The sequence below is a fragment of the Condylura cristata genome, unplaced genomic scaffold (genome assembly GCF_000260355.1).
Source record: "Condylura cristata isolate star-nosed mole 26May11 unplaced genomic scaffold, ConCri1.0 scaffold00006, whole genome shotgun sequence".
In the NCBI taxonomy this organism is placed as follows: domain Eukaryota; kingdom Metazoa; phylum Chordata; class Mammalia; order Eulipotyphla; family Talpidae; genus Condylura; species Condylura cristata.
The window spans coordinates 53,765,335-53,788,480 of NW_004567107.1; the positions used below are offsets into that span (position 1 = coordinate 53,765,335).

The window sequence follows — 23,146 nt, forward strand, 5'->3', positions numbered from 1 at the left end:
CTGATCTGGCACCATGCTGCATTCTGGGTGCAGACAATGGCTGTTCCATAATCTAGAAGGTTTTTCCCTTAAAGACTAGTTCTAGAAAAGCAGCAGTTAAAGCACTACCTTCCAAATTCAGGACACAGTTGTGTTCCTTGAGAGTGGTGTTCAGTCCAAAGTCACCATCTGGGAGACCATGGAACAGGTGTTTGTGTTGGGGGTTGGGAGGTAGAGGGGTGGGGAAGTTGGGGGGTACAGAACTGCGGTTACATGGGTGTGATTTAAAGGCAGGTAGATCTGGGTATAACCTTTGTCTCTTCCACTCACTCTGGGGTATTTTGTTAAGTTCCTGAATATTTCTGAGCCTCAGTTTCCCTGTCCTTTAAATAGGGATACCAGTGGCATTAACTTATGAATTAAATATGACAATATGTGTAGAGGATTTATCATGACACCCAGCACTGGAAGACCTATGTAAACAAGAGCAAACACAGAAGCCAAACTAACAAAAAGCTCAGGGGCGAAAGGGACAAGGGAGTCTTTGTCATCTCCTCTCTCCATTTCCACACATGCCGAGTTGGGGGAATTGGCCCTATCTTGAGTCAGTAGTTTAAGCTTCAGGGAGTCTTGCTGAATTGGTGTTTGGGTTCCAGTGAGTCCTGAACGTTGGTCCATAACTAGTTAGGAAGAGGATCACTTTACATCTTCCTAAGATGAAGAAGGTCAAAGTGATGGAGCTGTTTATTGTTGTATTTTAAACACTGATCCTCTGCCGTCATATAATGGAGAGATCAGCTTTCTCACACCGCCTGGGAGGATAAAGTCCAGGCCAGGAGGTGCTGTGGCTGTGTGTGTATTTGGGTTGGCTCAAAAAAACTCCTGATATTCACGGGTTTTAACTCCTCTGTGTCTTGGGGATAATAAAAAGAACATCTACCGTATATAGTTCTTGAACCTTTTCTTTACTGCCAAGGTCACTGCCTCTGAAGCTGCTGAACATCAGTTCTATTTTGACTATTAGACTTCTTAATTTGAAGCAATTTCTGGAAAGATGTATTATCATTTATTGACATAATAATAACAACCCTTTTGGAGTAACAATTTCTGAGCATTTGCTATCTGCTGGAGCCCACCTAGACACCTGAGGTGATCTTGGCAGTAAAGGGGTCCCTTTCCTAACCTATTTTAGGTATGAATTCCATGCAGGGAAAAGGGTGAAATGGAGAGCCAGGGCTCAGAAACAATCATAGCTTTGTGCTTGGGGATAAAAAATCAAGACATTCCTGAGTACTTTTCAAGGTGAAAAAAAGGGGTGATTTTTAAAATATTTGAAGGCAACCTAAAAAAGTATATTCTGTTGTGGTGTAAACCCTTAAAGTGTTGGATTTTTATATAGCAACAGACATTTGTATACTTGAAATCTCAGAAATAGCAAACTCTGCTCAAATCGTGAGGCACCTACGTCAAAACCTAGGCGCACCATTTAATATAGTTTAGCTTGGTCTGAAATTTGCAGAAGAATACCAGCTGAGTGTCCTCAAAGGAGGGTGTGTTGAGGGGGTGGTGAGGAAGTGTGGAGGGAAACTATCAAAGCATAAATAAGGACCTAATGTGAGTAAGAAGGAGTTTAGAAAATCAATCAGGAATCAAAATCCTTGACCCAACAGCTCTGATGTAAAACAGAAGTTCCAAGTTGCACCGCCAAATAACCTTTGGAGGATCTGTTCACTCACAGGAAATGATTTTTGCTTCTGTTCTGCTGTGTTAATTAATTAAAACAGCCCCTGGAAATGCCTTCACCCTTTTCCTGCCAATTCTGGAATCGGCAGTGTTCTACACAGGAACCCTCTGGCTTGCCGAGCAGATGAGCTCCTGGCTGCCACAGAATATTCTGAGCATCACCCACACAGAAAAGACTGGACAAGAGAGAGGTACGGATGCAGAGGAGAGGACACGCACACCTTGGCGAACAGACATTGGTTTGGGAGCAGGAAGGAAAAAAAAAAGAAAGAAAGAGAGAAACAGAAGGGGGAATTGAAAATAGTGCATTGGAATCTATTTTCAGTTCTGCCTTTCCTGTCTGTCCTTGATGTTGACGCCTTGGCAGGAACTTTAAAGCAAAAGTGAACCTGAACTTTCCTCCTGCTTATTCTCTGCCTTTTCCCTGGAAGCACAGAGGCAAGTCAGGAGGACAAGTTATCATTCTGAGATGGCAGGCAATAAATTGACTGGCAATAAGCAAGCACTGCCCTCGGCGTGCCTCTTTGTCTCTTACACTTCTCACGCTGTGCATTGCCAACCTGGTGTCTCAATTTTCCGAATATTTCATAATCTAACTACTAGCCCTCCTTCTTCAGCCCAGCAACAATTCTAGTCTCCTCACTAGTCTCCCCCTCCCACCTTTATCTCTCTGTCCCCTGGGTTGGTCTCAACCCAATATAATGTTGAACAGACCATGCCACTCACTTTTTTCTCATGATCCCACAGGGGAGGCTCCCCAAGTCCAAGTAAAAGTCAAAGTCCTGGCAGTGACCTGTCAGTTCTACCCAGTGAAGCCCACTGCCAGCACTCTGTCCCAGTCACGCTGCCCTCCTTGCTATTTCTTGAAATCCCTGTGTCCTATCCCATCTCAGGCCCATGGCAGTTGCTGGTCCCTCAATTTGGAATGCTCTTCCCCAGAGGTCCATGGGGCTCACTGCTTCAAATCCTTCAAGTATTTGTTCAAAATGTCACCTTCTTATCGAGGGCATCTCTGAGCAACCCATTTAAAGGTGCAGCTTTTCCTCTAGCATTTCCCACCCCAGTTTATTTTCCCGAAGGCATTTATCATCATCTAACACACTGTATCATTACTAATGGTTATCTATTACTTCCCCATAGCAACCATGCTCCACAGGGTAGGGATTCTCATGGGTTTTGCTCACCACTGGATTCCCAGGACATAGCAGAGAAACAGTAAGTTTATGGGCTCTTGGCAAGTAAGTGAGGGAGTAATTCTTTCACATGTTCCTTGTTGGCTAATGACCCAAAATAAGTCCTTTCAGGTCCACCCATGCTTCTGGCCCCACAGGGGCTGAGGGCCCACATGTAAGACCCCAGGAACTCTCGGAAGTAAACAGAAAAATGGGGCAGATAAGAGATTCAATCTTCAGAGATGGAAGACAAAGGGGCACATCAGTCATACCCCACATCACCAGGGCTGACAAAGTGGGTGCTGAAAGGGACTTTGTGACAGGAGAGGAGGTGCAGCAAGCAGAGCAGGAAAAGGTGGGTGTGGCTCCTTCTTTATTTAAGATGGCCCTTATTGTCAAGGCTTAACTGAAGCCCCAGTTGGGAAGTTTCTCTACCAACATCCATGCTTCTCCATCCCAACTGGAAGCCCATCCTTCTCACAGTACATGACTGTTCTACTGTCACAGCAATTTGCTGCCCAAGTCACTTCTCTGGGAACCTCCACAGGTATCTGAGAAAAGTGCTGGGAGTCTCAGATACGCTCACAGAATTAAAGTGAAGCTCTCCCTTTGATCGGCTCCTTTGGGAAGTCTGAGCTTCCTTCTAAGTTGGTACAAGTTACAAACAACTTTCCGCTCTATAAATATTAACCAAACCTGTGCTATGTACCAGGCAGTATTTGGTGAATAAGAGATCCAGCTGGTGCCCTTGAAGTGTTCATAGCCTGGAGCCAGAAAGAGACAAGAAATATGAACTTAAAATTCGTGTTATGGTAGGAACTTCTTGGGAGGGTATGGAATTTCAGTGAATAGTGCAACTTCGAGACAGAAGAAAGACACTTTCCCCAGCATAAGAAGGAATATTAGCTCCTCTTCCTTTCTACAAATGGTGCTTATGGGATGATTTAGTCTAGTAGGACCTGGTCTGATTTTCATTCTTCAAAGCAAAACATAAAAATATTTAAAATCTAAAACAAAACACCAAAACACATGTATTCTTGAGTTTTGAAGCACAACCTTTACATTATTTTTTCTAACTTCTGTGAAGCATCACGTAAAACTGTTTATTTTGACTACATGGCTACTAGTGGAAGTCAAACTAGTACTGTAATAGTTTGAAAAGGGTCTTTATTAAATGTATTTTGGGGTGTGAGTTAGATTTTTTTAAAGATTATATTGAAAATTAACTGACATACATCACTGTGTAAATGAAAGACAAAGACGAGTAAATATTTTGTGAGTGAACCACATTATAAAGATGATTAACGTAGTTTGTCATCATATTTATAGATGTAGTCACAGGCCTTGTTTTTGCAATTAATCAGAATATATGCATCATTGAATCATTAGTGGTGGCCAAAACTATCACACAAGGAAATGAAATAGCCAGGTTTCCTTAATAAGACTTCAAAAAATAATTTTCCATAAGAAAGATCCTTGGAGTCTCCAACAAAGAATGACTCTATACATGTAAATTGCTTTCACCATCTGCTGTAGCAGGATCATCTTGGAAATATCAGAGTACTTTTGTAAATATTTGGAAAGATTTCTGATTTTTCCCCCTAAAGTTGGTATCGTAAAGAGTGATATTTTTGCCTTTATTTCAGTTATTTGCCTCACCAGAGACTTTGCCTAGTCATCTTCAGTCTCCCTTTCCTTTCCTCTCAACATATAATCATCGCCAAGTCCCTCAACTTGGAAACCTTTCTCTTGACAGCAAACAGGTTTTCTGCTGGCGCTCACCTCTCTCTAACCCTCCCTTCACAGCCATCTCTCTGGGGAACTTGGCTCCTTTCTTCACTTCTTAACTCTGCAACTGGAAGTTGGCAGCTTCCCTGAATGTATGCCCTGGCCACTGCTTACCCCCACCTGGCTGTGTTTCCCTCACTCCTCTCCTTGAAACCAGCTGATGTTCATGAGCTCCTAAAAGTATCCCTCCAATGTCCCTCCTTGTTCTGTCTTCCCCTCACAAGAAAACCCAGTGGCCCCATATCAGAGTGTCAGAGATTTCTGACTCCAGACCTCTGGCCTGTGTTCATGCAATGAACTTCTGAGTACATTCTCTTGGCCTTTGAAGTCCCGGTGATAATTAAGTCAACATGCCTCATATGTTGTCTTTCCTCCTAGGAATCTGCTCTTCTCTTGTGTTCTCTCTTGATCATGGCCATGTGCCTAGTGCTTTCCAGATACCTTAGAGACACCCCCTTTTCACATCCAGTTATTGGCCAAGTTCCTGTGACTCTACCTTTGAGCACTTAGGCACTTAGTTCCAACAATACTGACTGCAGCTTCTCAACTGTACTCTACTTTCTTTCTTTTTAATAATATAATAGTTTATTTTTACATCATTTTGTGCCTTTTTCCATCTCAGTTGTAATCCCCGGGGCTTCCCATCACCAAATCACCCATGTGCCATCATAGTCCAGTGCACTTCTCTCCCCCCACCATTTTTTATCCCATTCCCCACTCCACCCCCGTAAACTGTCTCTGGTATATAGTTGTTCATTATTATTATTATTTTTTTGCCTGGTCCATTATACTCCTTCTGTGACACTCTACTTTCTTAATCACACTGCCTGACCTTCTGATTTGGCCTGTATATGACTTGGAATGCTCCATACTACTTATTTGCATATTTATGCTCTTTTGAAGACTCAGGAATCTTTCCTAGAGTCCCATTCCTGGATTGACAAAACAATCTGCGTCCTTTCCCCACCCTGGGACCCCAATTCCCAGCTTATCAGCATCTTTTGACTGATCCTCTCTCCAACCAGCCTGTGGCCTCCCATGCACAGGGATGCTATTTTTAAAAAAGATTTTATTTATTTGTGCATACAGAACTGGGGTACAGGCCAGTGGTGCATGGGTGGTGAAAGGATTCACCAGACACAGAGTGGGTAGCAGAACAGGCAGATTGATGAAGACACTGCTGAAGGGAGCTGCTAGTGAGGCAGAAGAGGTCTGCTGCACCATGTGGGGCACCTCCGGGGCCGGGGATAGAACTCACACTGAAGCAGCTGCAGCTGGCTTGCAGTGCTGCATCCTAACCCACTGCGCCACCAGGGAGGGCCCAGATTATTTTTAATCTGTCTCTTACTTCTTTGGGCCTCCATAAGTGTTTATGAACACAACAACATGAACACAAACAACAAAGAAGGAAATGGTTATGTGTGAGTGTGTATGTGTGCATGTGTGTAAGTGTGTGTGAGTGAGGTGTTTGGAGTGCTTGCTGTATGAAAATCTGTTCACAGTTAACTTTTCTTCTGGGGGTAGAGAGAAGGATCAGAAGAGTGTTCCAAGTAACTCACCAGACTCTCTCCTTGATTATCACTTTGACAGCATTTCCAAAGCTTAATAGTGCTTAAAGTCAGTGTTTATTTTCAGACTACATTTAAAAAATCTCATCAAATTCAGGCAGAATTAGAATTTTACTAAGAAACGCAAAGCAGGTATCTGATAGCAGGATATGGTGTTTCAGGAACAGGGCCAATTTCCTGACCTGACACTCACTGCAAGCTAATGTACAATGTCATTTTAGATCACCCGCTTTATTTTAGGAGCTTACTATTTTCTAACCATTTCTATGTTATATACATAGATACAAATGATTCACACAAAGAAATTCTCAAAGAGGTTTGTTTGATCTCAATTTTGGAGATCTGAGCCAGGTTAGTCTGCCAGAGAAGAAGTTCGAATCTCTTCTTGTTCCTAACTTTAGATATCCACAGATAAATGAATAAAGAATAATGTACTTAGGTATCTCTCAGATCCTAACACCTGCCAACATCTAGCCCCACTTCTGTCTAATGGAGTCAGTTTGTCAGTCTGGCTCCTGAAATGTTTTTGCAGATGGGTCATGATATTGTTCTGATTTGTTCCTAGGACTTGGCAAATAGTAGATGCTCAATAAATGTATGCTGAATGGTTATTTTGACACATATAAAAAAACAAACAAACAACTTAACAAAACAGTCCCTCCTATGATGAGTCTCTATAATACCTACTTGATTATATTGATGTAAAGTGACAGATATTAGATTAGGCTAAAAATTATTCAACAGCAGCCAACAATCCAACTATTTCAAGTACATATATCATCTCCTCTAATCTGTATTTCACATGTCTATGAATGTTTGGTTAATTATAGTTCTTCTTTTCTATTTTTTTTACCCTCGACTTTGCATTGTAATGTGGTGCACTATATATTGCATTTGAAATGTGGGTTTGCAACAGAAGTGCTGATACATACTGAGAGTTCTTAACTAAACAGGACTGAGGGCTTAGTGGCCCATGACTAAAATGAGATGATTCCATTTATTTTGGATCTAATCAGAAGAGAAACTTATCCTGCTTAATTGAACATGCCAGCTTCCTGGTATCACAGATTCCCACTTTTATTAATTTAAAAGAAAACTTCATGGGGGTGGGAAATTGTGTTATTAATTTATAACGACAGTATTCAAGTTTGACTGATGCAGGCAACTTAACATTTTCAGCTCTAGAGATGTCAGAAATAGAAAGAGAAAAGCATCTACAATTTGCCTTCTGCTGCCACTTGACACCTTCTCCATATACAACGTGACACAATTTGCCTTTACTTGCCAGGTCCCATCTTTCTGCTTTTACTGCTGACACTTGAGATCATGAAAATAAGTTGCAATGAAATTTGAAACGCTGGATGTATTCTAATTAGAAGACATCCTTGGTCCTGGTCTTCAGGAAGACAGTGGAGTTACCCACACAGCTGGTTTGGTTTCTTTGACAAATCTGATACTGTTACTAATAAATACGTTTGCTTGGTTTTGTACACTCACTAGGCTGCTGTCTTCCTAAGATCCAGCCCCAGGGAGATGCTTGCAAGAATACATCTCTAAAAAGGTGATGAGTCAAATACATTTGTTTCTAGGATAAGGCTGAGCCTTAGAGAGTGCATCTGTTCACGTGCCCAAAAAAATCTTCTGGTTATGGAAAGTTGGACTGAATGAGTTAAACCATTGAATGAATGAAACAGAACATGGTATTGGAAATGGTGTCTGTGCACATTAGAGTCTCCCTGCTTTGGCAGTTGAAGGCTAGAAAGTTAACTTGCTGTGTGCTTCTCAGACTCTGCAGGGATATCCATGGTTTTGTGGCCAGAAGGGCACATGCAGTGGCAGAAAGTGAATAGTCACTGTAAGAGGACTAGCCTGTATTAACTTAGGGAGGATGCAGACTTTGATCATAATTGAACCCTGGCTTTATCTCAACGTTGGTAAAAATTCAGGTTTCTAAACTGAGGAAATAAGAAGGTTTATATGGCATTTTAATGGCTTATCTGCTTGCTACTGAAGTCAATCTGAATCTGTTTCAAAGGAGTTGTTTATTCACTGTTAAGGGTTACCATAAGTTGATCCCATTTCATTTGAGGGCAATTTGGTGATGTTTTTCAAAATCTGAAATGTGTATTTTTTTTGTTCTGGCTTGTCTATGTCTAGGAATTTATTTTCTATGTGTATATCTTCTACTAATGCCTACTATATGGGCCAAGAAGATGCGCATATGGTGTCGCTGTTGTAATTAGATAAATAAACCAAATATCCTAAATGCTAACCAACAATTAACTGATTGAGCCCACCATGAAAGACCACACATGGAATACTATGCAGCTGCTAAAAAGAGTGAGGAATGTCTAAAAGTGTTGATAGGGAAGTATTCCCAACATATATTCCTGAACAAAATCCAGATGTAGAACAATGTGTAGTGTTGGGGACCGGCCCCAATCACAGGCTGCTGGAGGGCAGAATAGGCAGGCAGGGTCTTAATGTGGGAGTGGCATTGGCGAGTGGAGATTTCAAGAAGGGGGAAAGGAGAGCAGGTTAGCGGAAGACACGGGAGTCAGAGTTGTGTGCAAGTCTTCCTGTCCATCTTTTTGGCAGGTTTTTATTTAACTGTTTAGCAAGTAGTTACAATAATACATCAGGTAAGTTAATAAGAAATCAGCATAAAAGTTCTAAAGGAAGAGGGGAACAGTGTATCCTCTTCCTGACACTTTATGGCATACTAGGCTATAGTCTTTGCGATAACTTTCATATATATGGATGTTTAAAGAATAAGGGGTCTGGGAAAGGATGAGCTATTAGCAAAGGATTTAGGGGTCCTAGGGAAGGAATAAATTGTGTTAGCAGAGTCATCAGTGATTGTCTAAAGAAAAGCTAATGGCTAACTTAAAGTTAGCAGAAAGTAACTAGTATTTGTTTTAGGAAAAGGTTAATTAAGACTAGCAGAGAGTAGTTAGAGATTGGTTAAGTGAAGGGTAAATTAAGAGGAAGTCACATAGTTATGCATTAAGCAAAACCTGTGTCAATAATGTTAGGAAATTGTCCATGAGATCTTATGCCCTGGGAGTTTTATCTGAGATTTGTTTTTTTGTTTCAAAAGACCAAGGAAGCTTCACTTGAGTCTTGATGCTGAGGGGAAGAGGGGTCTTATCCCTCCTGGAGCTTGCCTTTTGTCTCCTGACAAAGGAATTTCCTGCCCTGGGGCCGCTCATACTTTGCCCAGGCCAATTTATGAAGGTAAGGCAATCCAGTTGCAAACTGATGGTTGTTCAGAATATTTTGGATATTATGATTATACAAAAAAGGGCGGTCGTAACATAAGTTAGCAATGGAAATTCTGATTTTTCAGAGCGTTTCCCTTCCATCCGGAATTTGTCGGTTGACAGAAGTTGCATAGCTTGTGTCAGTGTAGAAAAAAAAGAATATGTTAAAAGCTGATAAAAATGGTTTACTCTAAGTAAACTGGAGTGAAAACTGGATGTCTCTTCCTATGTAGTGTTTGCTTTTTAACCTATGTATGCACATGCTTTTTTATAATAGAAAGGAACAGTAAAAATTTAATGTTATTAAAAATGTCTACTGTGCTAAGAGTTTAGATGTATAACAAGAAAGGAACACAATTTTTATTCTTGGAAAGGTCTATTCTGCAGGAAAAACCCAATGCACTATTTGCTATATTTAACCACATTAATAAAGAATTTGGTTGTGAACTGGATCCAATAATATCAAGACTTTCATTTCAGATACTGGCCCAGGAAGCTACCCAACACAATCTTGGTGGCAGCATAACCAAAAGGCAAGAACATGTTTCCAGAAGGTTTAATCTTAAAAGCAGAATGCAAACCAGCGTCTGCCAATGCAATAAAGGGCACAGGACAGAATCTTGGATTTGGGACTGGAAGGGCTACCAAGGTGTTCATTATCTGAACAGTCTTCCTATGGAAGCTTCCTATGCTTCTCCACAGAAGGGGATTCTCCCTGTTTCTCAGGCTTGCTATTGCATCTTTGTGCTGCACTGAACTCTCTGTCTGAACATATGCAAGTTTATCTTCTTCCTAATCTACTCCAGCCCTAGCTGGACTTAACAGGATTCCAACCTTATCACTGCAAACTGCTCCAAGAAAGAAGTTTTTGTTAAGGACTTCTAAAGTATTGTAGGTCGTTCTTATTTCATGTGATGCCCTTGTTTGCATGGGCTGAGCCTCTGGGTCATCCATCACCACCCAGACCTCATCTTCACGTGGCTCTGAAAACCTCTAAACTGACTCCATTTCCTACCCCTAATCTATGTCCTCAATCTCTTCTCTAAATATTCTCTTTGCCCTTTTGTGCCAAGACTTGACTGTTTCCCAAGGTTACTTTCTCTAGTAGCCATTCACAGAAGCAGCTGTGTGTCTCTCTAAAGGCACCCACCTTCCAGCCTCCTTCCTCATCACTTCTGAAGCTTTCTCACCCCTTCTCTGAAGCACAGCCAATAAGCTCTGCCACCTCCACTGCAACTAACTTTAAAGTCATCCTCCCTCTATTTTTGAAGGTACCAGAATCTGGCTCATCTTATCACTCCCATCACAATCCTTGATAACTTCCCATTGATGAGACTGCAGCCTTTCCTCACCACTCTAACCTACTCACCTCCAACAGCTCTCTCCTTCAGCTTTTGTCACCTACTGAATCCTGCAGTTATATCCTAGATGGGGTTGCCAGCAATAAATGCACCGCTCCCAAATTCCCGACTTGAAGTACCTCACTGTATCAGTTTTTGTCTTTCTGCTACAACAATTCTTTGATCTTATCAGTCAATTCATTGATAGTACTTGCTTTTTCCCTGCCCTCTTCACTTGGCTGTGGAGACACTATTCTCTCCTAGTTCTCTGACACCTTTGTTATATCACCGCCTTCTTCCTAGACTTTAAACTTTAAAGTTCCTAGGTTCAACCTTTGGCCTCCTCTTTCCGATTGACTAGCTAGGTTTTTTTTCTTTTCTTTTTTCTCTCTTTTACGTTTTAAAAGGACAGATTTATCAAAAAGAAGAGAAAGAAAAAAGAGGCACTTGCATAGTCACAGGTGGGCAGGAGAGGTCTTATTTGCTAGTTTTTCTTATTCAGTAAGATTTAAACAACATTTATAATTTATAACTCTCAAGTTTACATCCAAGTAGCCCTGACCTTTCTCCTGGGCTCTAGACTCCACCGTCATTACTTTCTCCCCATCTCTATTTGAATGTCTCACAGCCAACTCCAACTTCACACTGGCTTTCAATCTCCCATATAGCTTGCTCTGTTTGAAGTCTTCCCCATCAGCATACAATTGCACAAAGGTGATATTTCTCAATTGTGGAGATTTAAGTTGTCTATCAAATATCCTCTTTTCATTTAGGAGTGAAATCACACCTACATTACAGGGGTTAGCAAGTCAACCAGTTTAACAAACTGCATTTTCACGCTTCCTTGAAACAAGGTATAGCCATGGAACTGGTTTGGGGGAGATTTTGCTCAGAGGGCTCTAAGGGGATGGCTCCTTAAGGACATAAAACAGTTGGGGAAAAATCACTTTGGCTCTTCCTCTTTCTGGAATATGGATGATACTGGAGCTCTAGTAGAAGTCATCTTGGGCCATGGAGTGCCCTTGAATTTGAAAGTCCCATCCTAGGATGGTGGGGCAGAAGAAGGATGGAGCCTGGACCTTGGATTATTGTGTGCTTCCATCCAGGCCATGTCCAGCTTGCCTTTGGACAGCTTTTAGTTTGGACTTTATTTTCTTTGAGAGAGAAATAAACTTTCATTTGACTTAAGCCATTGTAAATCTGGATTTTCTTTCTTTCTTTCTTTGTAAGAATTGGGGCCCAGGTGTGACCAGAGGTTTGGGGGGGGGTGAGAGGATTCACCAGAAACAGAGTGGGGAGCAGAACAGGTGGATCTACTGAAATACACTGTTGAGGGGAGCAGCGGGCAAGAGAGGAGAGGTCTGCTGCACCATGTGGGTTAGCTCCCTGGTGGGGGATCGAACTTGTGCTATAGTGGCTGCGGGTAGCTTCATAATGCTGTGCTTTAATCTGCTGTGCCACTAGTGAGGGCCCAAATCTGGATTTTCTATTCCATATAATAAACATTGAACCTATGCTGCTTGGTAAATCTGTGTAAATGACACAGTCTTATTTATTCAAGCAAGGATTAAAATCCAGTGTGAAGGCCACAGGTAATACTGTGGCCTGTTTAGTATTATACTTTTCGAGGATACATCTTGGGAAATGAAAAATACTGATTGGAGTACGCAAGGTTCAAGTTATCTTTGAAAAAGAACTGGACTGCTTCATTGCAGCTAAGAACATCGAAGGACTGGCTAGACTTGTGACCTTAAGGTGCTTTTATTTCTTTGAAATAATGGAGGACTTTCAAAACTCAGCCACATACCTAATTTAGGACTCCATGCTTCATGTAAGGCTATATTCATTCTATTGGTTGTTGCGAAACATTATCATGATCTTGTTAAAATAAAAGTGGTTATTATTTTTGCCGTTGATAGCACAAGAACTCTTATTTTCCCATTTTTTTCCTCCTATACAAATGAGGAGTTTTTAAATAGTGGTGAAATTATTGCTCTGGAAATGGTTTTTGTTAAATAGCAATGAGTAGTTCAGGCCAATAGAAAGCAGGCAGCTCTCCCACACATTGCTTCTTTGCAAGATATTAGTCAGAACTTCTGTCTGTCTTTCTACTGTATGTCTGAATATGTGTCTGCAAAGAACAAAATTTAGTAGTGCTGTATCCTGCCACTGGTGGAATGACATCTTATTTTAATCCATCTGTTCCATTATACAAACTTGTTGTCTTTTGAAATAACTTTCTGCATTTTCACTCAGAGTAATTTTAGTAAAGAAATCAAGTTCAATTTATGGAGGATTTCCCAGGCAGTGAAAGGTAGAAAATTTGGATATCTATAGACAAGAAATAAATAATGGCTCATTAACTTTAAGTCAAAACTGGAGGTTTTCTTTTTCAAGAATATACAGCCTCATACCACGAGGGATGGAGGGTTGGCTGTCCATGTAGGGGGACCTGAAGTCACCACAAAAATGACTTCCAGGGTCATTGATTGTGTTACTGAAGGAAATATAGTCCTGGGGAGTAGGAAAGCTTACTGACCTGTCAGGTCTGGTCTAATGTCTCCAACAAAGCAGGTGCCAAGTTATTATAAGCAAACATATTATTAGCAAATGGGTGATAAGATAGTTGTCATCTTGGGGAGCAGGAACGAGTCAATGGAGATGCTGCAGCTTCTGAGAAACCTGCCTTCATTCTCCAAGGTTGAGTGAGACGCCTTCCATGGGGCTCCTCAGCACCCCAGGTTTCCCTGTCACTCTGCTCATCTCTGTCTGGGCTCCCTACTAGAGTGTGAATTCTTTGGGGAGGGGGGGTCACATTTAAACTTCACAGGCCCTGGACCAGTCTACTCTCTGTTGCTTACTGAATGGTGTCAGATGAATGTGCTAGAGAACGAATCAGAGAGGAAAATTCTTATTGGCTTCAGGAGCGGGAGGAGGTAGACTGGGTATAGCCCAGGAAGCGGCTCCGGATTTGGCTTACAGGCTCCTGAAGGATGGGAGGAAAAGGACTCTGAGGCTAAGGCCATATTTTGCCAAAATGTCATGATTTCTTTTCATGTCTGAGAGTAAACTATTCTATTAAAATAAACTTTCATAACTCTTATCATAGTGTTGTAAACCAACTTGACCTCAATAAAAATAAACTTTTTATGGTAAAGTACTCAACTAGAGGATTCATATTTTAATCAAAAGCTCTTTGTTGCTTACTCTGTGGTGCCTTTGTCTTTAGTCAGTGGTTCAAACTTTCCATGATCTGGTCTCCATTAAACCTGTCACACTCCTCAGCAGAGCATCAGGTAAAGGATGGTGCGCCCTATTTTTTCATACCTTTCTCAGCCTGGAAGGTCTGCACTTAACCATTCCTCATCCCCAAACTCTCCATTGTCTCTGCTCCTTGTGGGCCCAGTTCAGAGATCACTTTCTCCACAGAATCTTCTCCCCAGCTTAAAGCAATCTCTCCTTTTTATCTGACCTGTCTCATAAGCACTGATGATACCTACCACTTTCTTTTCAGGGAATACTCTTGTTTTATTTCCCCCTCCGGTCTATAGAGTTCCTTAGAGGCAAACAGTCCGTCCCCCTTTTAATCTTGTGCTTCCCTAAAGCCCCAGCAGAGTGACTGCTACATTGAAGCGCTGTACAATAATGAGCTGAACATGTACAGGAAAATAATCTATGTTTAGGAAGTCATCACTCAATTCTTCCTAGGATGTGGGGTGGCATATATAATCAATCTTTCCACTGATTCACTTTAGTGGAAACAAACCAGGCTTCATGCAAGTAGCTGACCTCACACAACACTCAGAGAATTCCCTGGGAAGAGTTACAATTAATGACTAGTCACACGGGAAATGACAATAATGGGACTAGCTCAAGGGCTAGTCACGTTTCTAAAATAGTGAAAAGGAGAGCTTCACTACAGGGCGGTGTTTCCTGAAGGCCAGCTAGTCCACAGCTATCACTGCAACAGCTTTGTCTTTATTACACTTCTTTAAGTTGTACAACATGGATGTGACATGAATCATCATTAGTATTTTTTAATGAGAGGGTAGAAGACCTGGAGTCTGAAGAAGTTATTCATGGCTTGTGCCAGATTACTGCACTGGTTGTGAATCTTCTCAGTGCATTCACAGAAATAGGCTTAAACCAGGGCTGGCTTGCCAAAGGAGGCAGCTGCCACAGGGTGTGATCTGAGATAGCTAGATGGAGGCCTCCTATTTCAAAGTAGCTTTTGCATGATTCCTGAGAAGCCTTGCTATGTGTTCTGAAGATTTAAAAAATCTTTTAGAGATTCCTATTCCAGCTGATGAGTGCTAGGTTAATCGTCCTGTAAGTGGCTGTGTGGAAGACAGGGTTCCCTGAGGCAGAAGTCTGGGAACTGCTGCACTGGCCATCCAAGGACTATATGGTTTGGTGCTTAGTGGTCTAAGGGAGGCCCCAACAAGTTACGCAGTAAAGAAGCTGACTTAACTTAGAAACTCTTACTTATGTCACTATGAAATCAATCTTGCTTTCTTTTTTCCCCAGCTTGCTGCAAAATTCCCAGTGGCGAAAATATGTTTAATTGTTATTAGCTGTCACTGGAATGGGGGTGAGGTTTCATCTAAGTATGGGGCACAAAGGGATATGCATGAAGGACTGGGAAAGTCAAAAGAAGAGTAAGCAATGTCCAAGGTGATCCATTCATGGATCTTGTTGCAGACATTATTTTAATTTGTTGTCTTGCCTGGACAGCACAAGTGGTAGCATCAGATTGGAATTGACATTTTGCATCTTCATGTGGTCTTAAGTTGTCTGGTGTAGGAGGGGAAGAGAAAGGGAATGCTTCAACAGCCACATTTGCTTAGGTGGATGTAAGAAGAGGACAGAAAGGAATAGAGTAAGGAAAAAATGTGGCAAGTGAGGCAGCAGGAAGGCAGAAGCTCCCTGGCAATAGGAAGTTAGTTCAGGATGGGAAAAGAGTAAAGGACCAAGGCAGCTCAGGTAGAAGCTAACAAACCCACCATCTCAGCCATGAAAACAAAGCTGGGAGCTATGGAGATGCTGGGGTCAAATTATGAAGCTGTGAGTCCCCTAAAGCTTTGGCTTCTCAAAGCCAATCACCAGTGAAAGTTGAAGTGGTCAGAAGACATGGAATAGAAGTAACAGCTGGGACAGGTGCCCTGCTTTAAGGTGTCACTTGCTCTTTTTACCCTGGGCTGGTAGAACCCTTATTTCTCCTAGACTTCTCACGGACCAAGAACCTGCCTTCCCTCAGGTTGCTGACAAGCCTCTGGGCTGCACCTGGGCACATTGTGAGATCCTAGTCATGGTTTGCTGCTTCAGGAAAAATCACAGCGTTAACAGAAGGCCCAGGGGTAGCAGCAGAGAGAGGCTCCAGTGCTGTGCAGAAGCCAGAGTGGGCTGAGAAGGGGCTTCCTCTTACCAAGGACTCTCAGATGTTCCACTTCTTGCATGCAAAGCAACTGGGAGAGCTTTGGTAAGCTAAGGCAACTTAGAAATACTGGAAGCCGCAAACAAGATAGGCAACACATTTGGAAGTTTCTCTCATGCTGAAGGATAAAGGTAACTGATTCCCCTTCTAGGATACCTTTAGGTTTCTTGTCAAAGATGGTTAAAAATCATGTAAAAATTCCAGATATTTTCATCGTTTAGAAGTGTTATTTATTATGAAGAGGGTGGGGACAGGTGTGGGATGAGGTGGGGGATAGGGCCATAGGACAACTTGGTTCCTTACAAGAACCACGCTTTTCAAATTGTTGTTCTACAGTGAACTTATTTCAGAGAAGTCGTTCTGATGGGGCAAGGTTATTCTCTGGGACAATGTCTGGAATTCATTAGTAAATATATTTTAAAATAAATATCTGCCAGACTTCATTTGCTCAGGAGAAATGGTTAAAGTGATCTTCCCAATCTGAGTGTAGACCCCAATATATACACTCCTACTGGCTGGATTGGATGACTCAACATCTCAAAATAATGCCTTTGGATGAGCCCACAGAGACTGTGGGAGCTGAGGGCATGAGTCTGCAGCCCTTTGCATTACAAGTAGGCCGCTAGCTGGTACGGATCTAGTAGCGGCATCATTCCTTTGTACAAATCAGAATATCACCAGAATGTACACCCTTCCCCCCAAAGCTAAGGACAAATTTAAAGAAGATTGCTGGTTGTATGTTTTTAAATGTTGTTTGAACATGTGGAAGAAATTATGCTGTCACAGTAGATCTGTGCTTGTGTTTGTGTTACTGACACCATTTCTTGGAGTATGTTACACAACTGAGATGGTTTGGAGCGTCTGGATGGAATAACATGATTACCCATGGTACTGCACGTCTCCAATTCCAAATAAACACGATGGCAAAAACTAGACAAAAAAATGCAGAAATAATAATAAATCACACCATGTCACTGAAGTCATGCAAAGAAGAAGAAAAAAAAAATGGGCAAGCAACAGACACCGAAAATGAAAAAAAAAAAAAAAAGCCAATGCATACAATTCTAAAATCATTCTTACCTTCTTCAGTCATTGTGTCATAATATTTTAGTTTTCCATATGATCCAAGTTCTACAACATCACAGTAAAAGACACAAAGATAAGGAACGAGCTGTAATGCAAGAACTTTGTTTTTACACATTCTTAATTAATCAGATTCAGAGTTATACTGTCAAATTCCACAATCGTAACTATATAGAGATGTGCAAACATGGGCCATGTGGCAGACAGCTTTCACGGCCCATTTGCAGAAATCACTTAAAATATATTATTCCACTGGGGGAGGATGTGCCCTGCATTACAGAATAGGACATCATTATTTTAACATCTGACGAAACAGAATACTTGGCAAAGATAACCTCTCGCCAGGTCTAGCCTAGCCCTATGATTTTTTTTTTTCCATAGAGGTGACACTCCAGAGAAAGGGCTGACCAAGGACAGCACCAGGACTCAGGGAGACTTGTACAGTGGGATTCCTTGCCACGGAGCTGCAGTTCCAGTTCATTCCACAGCTCTTCTCCAACAGAACCACTTTCCTAGAGAAGAAGGAAGGCTACCTGGAAACACCAGAAATGAAATGAACCAAGTCCAAACTTCTCTTTCACTTCTTATCTTTTAATTAGAATACCATGGGTGCAGCATGCTTGGAGGAGTTGCGAAAGGTGCAGCTTTCTCTGGGAGGAATAAGGAGACACAATTCCAGGGGAGACTGCCTGGTGCTGGCAGGTGACAGAGTAGCTGCAGAGCTGAGATCGAGGCAGCCACTGCTGCTGTGTAGAAGGCAGAGGACCAGGGTGCTCAGCAGCAACCCCTCCACCCCACCGCCCCTTATGCAGATCACTCTAGGATGCAGCTGGAATGGAAACTACTGGCAGGAAGCGGCTGTTCTGAGTCAGCTGGTGAGAGTGGCAGCTCGGTTGAGTGAGAGGAGAGGTGGGAATGCATCATTTCTGTTGTTCTTACTTCACTTCTAAAATAGGAACTTTTATTCTTGTTTAGATGAGAATTCCAGCTTGTTTTAAGCAGTATATTGAGGATGCTAAAAATATTTTTTTCCTGGTAATTAACAATACTCTCCCAATAAACTTTCAGAAATTAATTAGACTCAAGAGAGATCCCTGGGATCCTGCAGAATGCTTCCAGAGCCCATTAACACGGGCAGTCACTGGAAAGTCACACACGAATCAACTTGTAATTGATGGGTTTTCAGTGCTAGATGAAAGCTCTAGCTTGAAAAACACTACTCTTCTGTTTTATATTTATAATATATTCTCAATCTATTCGCTTTCCAGATACCTAAAATTTTATCCAAGGCTATTTAAACACAACTAATAGAAAATTGTGACTTGAGGAGAAAAATCACCCCATTGTTACGCTCTGTGCAAAACCCTGACTGCTCTGGATTTTGTTATATATTTGACAAAGGATGCAAGTGCTTCAATAAGAAATTTGAATTTTGTGTAAGGAGAAAATTATTGTATGACTTCCAAGGATTACCTTTAGTGGAAAATAATTTTTTTTCTGGTATTTTAAGAACAGTAGTCTCATATATGTGCCATTGCACAAGTTAGAATTCTTAAACAACTGAAATACCTTTATAACAAATACTCTTCATGATCTTTTCACACACATAATACATGCATTTGTGTATGTGTATGATCTTGCAGTATGCTGATGAATTATATTCGGCAACTAATTCTTTGTAGCATCTATTTCTTACCTGGGGTAAGACAGTAGAAAAATCAGCTGGCATTCTATTATTTACTGAACAATTGGAACACGGGCGGCTCTATGTTTGCAAAGTTGGGTAAAACCATATTCTATGCAGTGAAGACACTCCATTACATTTTTATGGATGTCTTTTTAGCAAGCTCACTGTGTGTACACACTTGTTTGCACATATAATTCCCAATTGTCAAACATCTGCCAGTGGCAGATGTGACTATTCTTTTCCTGATCTTTTGTGGAGATGTGACTATTGTTTTCCTGATCTTTTGTGGAAACAGGTATAGAGAAATAAAATCGTGTTCCTTAATTATTCCTTCTTTCACATACGGAATTGGAACTATTCATGTCTGCCACAGCTCACACATTCTTGCCACTGTGGCATGTCTAGGCTGCTTTTTAGCTGCTTCCATGGATAATGAAAGGGACAGAGGGACAGAAACTGGACAGAACACACAAATTAAAGATGGTGGAAGAGAAGGAATAGAGCAGCTAAAGCTGAATAATAATAGATGCTGTGGCAACTTAAAAGCAGAGAGAGGGAGGAGGGGGAGGGAACACTATCTTCCTGATGACATGAGGGGAACCATGTTTGTGATGGCTAACCAAAAGAAATCTGCCTGCTAGGGTATAGTATTTTCTTTAATTAAAGATTTATTATTATTATTATTTTTTAAAGATTTATTTATTTGTGCATACAGAACTGGGGTACAGGCCAGAGACTCAGGGGTGGCGAAAGACTTCACCAGAGACAGAGCGGGGAGCAGAACAGGCAGATTGACGAAGTACACTGCTGAGGGGAGCAGCAGACAGGTCAGGAGAGGTCTGCCACGCCATGTGGTCACCTCCAGGGCAGGTGGGAATCAAACTCATGCGGAAGTGGTCTCAGCCTCTCAGTGCTGTGCTTCAACCCGCTGCGCCACCAGGGAGGGCCTAAAGATTTATTTTTATTATGCATACAAGAGCTGGGGTGCAGGCCAGGGGTGTGGTGGGTGAGGGTCCACTGGAGACAGAGTGGGGAGCAGAATAGGCAGATGTGCTATAATACACCGCTGAGGGGAGCAATGGGGGGAGACAGGAGAGGTCTGCTGTGCCATGTGGTTTAGCTCCCTCGCTGGGGATTGAACTCAGGACATAGTGACTGGTGATAACACAAAAGTGGTGAGACTTTAACCCCTGCACCACCAGGGAGACACTAAGGTATAGTTTTTTTTTTTTTAATATTTATTTATTTATGTATGCAGAACTGGGGTACAGGCCAGAGATGCAGCGAGGTGAGAGGATTCACCAGAGACAGAGTGGCTTTAACTTTTCAGTGCTGTGCTTTAACCTGCTGCGCCACCAGGGAGGGCCCACTAAGGTATAGTTTTTAATACTGATGGCACAGACAGTGAAACAGTAAACTCTGTACTCCAATGCTGTAAGGTGGTTAGCTCAGCATCTGGGGCAGGTATCTCTGAGAGTCAGCTGCTTTATTCCCTAAGCTGGGCTTCAGAAGATGCAGAAAGAAGAATATGACATGACAGGAAGACAAACGCAACACACACATGTAAGCCAGAGCACATCACGCACCTTGCTGGTGTCCTGCAGCCCAGGGACACCTGAGGGTAAGTAGCCTTGGCCACTGTGGCCTGAGAGGGTGCCAGAGGCATAAATGAAACTCACCTGCATGGGGACATGGCCTCTAGTGAACACATCCCCTGGAGAATAACCAAGACTTGGTCAGCATCATTGGGTGAGGACTCAAACTGTGTGTCGTCCAAGTGGAATTTCTTTGGCATAGGAAGGAGGGAGTGAGGGAGTTCAAGTGCGTGTTGTTTAACACTATCCAGCAATGACATGTCAACTGAGCAAAGTGCAGCCGGATGGGAAGAGGGATGAATCACCAGGGAATGCCATCAAGGATCCCACCTCTGGTCTTTTCTGTAATGTTTCTCTGAGATGCCAACATAGCCTCAGAAAAAATTCCAGGTCACAGTGCTTGGTTTGAGCCCAGCTATAAGCCCATCACGACTCTGCACTTTGGGGTGACCACATTTGCTCTGTGTCATCTGCTGCCTCAGCAACTAGAACTCTTGGAGGGGTTGATAGCTCATTTTGCCTCAACTTCCATCAAGTCCTGTTAGCAACATTTCTATTGACAGGTCGAAGGGAGGGTCAAGTTTACGATCTCAAAGAATCTGTGAATACGAGATTTTGGGCTTCTAATTTCTCCCTTTCTTATGAAGGGCCTCTTCTTCCAACACCTACTTTTTCATTTTACTTTTGAGGCCGCTGGCTTTCTGGAATTCTCAACTCCCTTTTTAGCAAATCTCCCCAGAAAGAAGCATCAAGAAAATTATTTCTCACATTTCAGGTCTCAAAATTCAGGTGCATAAAACAGAAAATCAATGGAAGTTTCTGTGCTGAGTTCATTTTCTTAGAAGGAAAAATAAAGGTAGGGGAATCAATGAAAACAAGCATTTGTCACTTAAGTGTTGGAAAAATACGATTACATTGTTTATTTTTTTTTTAAATCAAAGAACTGCTTTATTTTTGGTAATGGTGACTACCTAAAAGTGAGGGATTTCTCAATATGGATAGTTTCCTGTTAAAAGGAAACTATCCATAGGTAGCCTGTTAAAGGCTACCTTTTACCTATTAAAGCAGTGTGTGTGAAGACTAGATTACTTCATGCCCATGGAAGGATCATTTTCAGTAGGTACGGAAGTTAAGAACATGGACTTTGGAGCCAAGGGTAGGAGTGTGAACCCAAGAACTGCCATTTATTAGTTGTGTGACTTTGAGCAAATTGTTCACCTTTCTGAGCCTTGATGTTCTCCACTGCAAAGGAGCTTAATTGTGTCAGTCGTAGAAAACTGTGGTACAGAGTAGATGAGATAATGACACCCAGGAAACAATCAATAATGAGCGACTTCACCAATAAAGCACCCTCAAGATGAGTGAAGGATGGCTTTTTAACCTCTTCTTCAAGAGATTATGGTGGGGGCCTCCCTGGTGGTGCAAGGGGTTAAGTCTTAGCACTAGGGAGCTATCAGCAGCCACTGCAGCAAGAGTTTGATCCCCCGCCAGGGAGCTGAACCACATGGTGTGACACCGTTTCCTCCTGTCTCGCCCACCGTTTCCCTCAGCAGTGTTACTTCAGTCCATCTTCCTGTTCTGCTCCCCACTCTGTCACTGGTGAGTACCCTTACCCCACCACCACACCCCCACCCCGCACCTCTGGACTGGACCCCAGCTCTTGTATGCATAAATAATCAATCTTAAAAAAAAAAAGAGTTCATGAGTGCCTTGTTGGTGATAATTTTATGGGGATTATACCTGAAAGGAGAAATCAAACTTGTACAAAAATGAACAATGGTGTAAAATATAAAAATAAGTAAAAAAAGAAAGCAAACATGAGTGAAGAACTCATGGGACATGGGGCATAGCATTTAGAGAACCTGCTGTTTTAGATTTGCTAAAACAAATGCAACACTACTTAAGGAGTTTTTAAATAAATATTTGCTGTTGAATAAAAAAATGATTCTCTTTTGTCAAGGATAGTATTTAAAAGAAATCATTTATTCAGTCCTGCTCTTCTACTCTCAGTTCTGTGGAGAATGTCAGGTCATGGACCATGACCACATGAACAGGACTGCAAAGCATCACCCATGTTCCATCAGGGGCTGTGAGCATGTTCCCTCCCAACATCTGCACATAAACTTGTCCCTTCGACTAGGCTGCCCACATGGCAGAGGCGGATGTCTACCTAGGCATCCTCAGAGTCTAGAACAGTGCTTTTCTCATATCAGGCACGCTCCTTACATTTCCTAAATAAATTATGCAAATGTACCCCTTCCAGATGACTGAGTTTAAAATGCTTTAGCTTGTTGAACTTGCCTGGACTTGCTTTCGTCAGGGAGGCAGGCAGTGAGGACAAAACTTCTCCACTGTTGGTATTTAAAATCACTACTGAGGTTAAGAATGTTTCCAGTGAGACAGACAAGGCAGCTAATTGAAAGCTTGGCTGGACTAAGTATGAACCGGGTGATCCCCGCCAAGGCTCCATCTCTTCTATCAATTACGGACAAGA

General features: G+C 42.0%; 1 protein-coding gene across 2 annotated transcripts in view; it reads right to left on the reverse strand.

Annotated features, from left to right (window-relative positions):
- Positions 1-23,146, reverse strand: part of SLC24A2 (solute carrier family 24 (sodium/potassium/calcium exchanger), member 2) — a 245,873-nt gene that overhangs the window by 52,390 nt on the left and 170,337 nt on the right. Inside the window, exon 5 of one of the 2 annotated variants that reach the window (XM_012721350.1) lies at positions 17,368-17,418. The exons of the other annotated variant lie outside the window; for it this stretch is intronic. Coding sequence (XP_012576804.1) covers positions 17,368-17,418 — 51 coding nt within the window. The remainder of the gene's footprint in view (positions 1-17,367; positions 17,419-23,146) is intronic. 2 annotated transcript variants of the gene reach the window in all.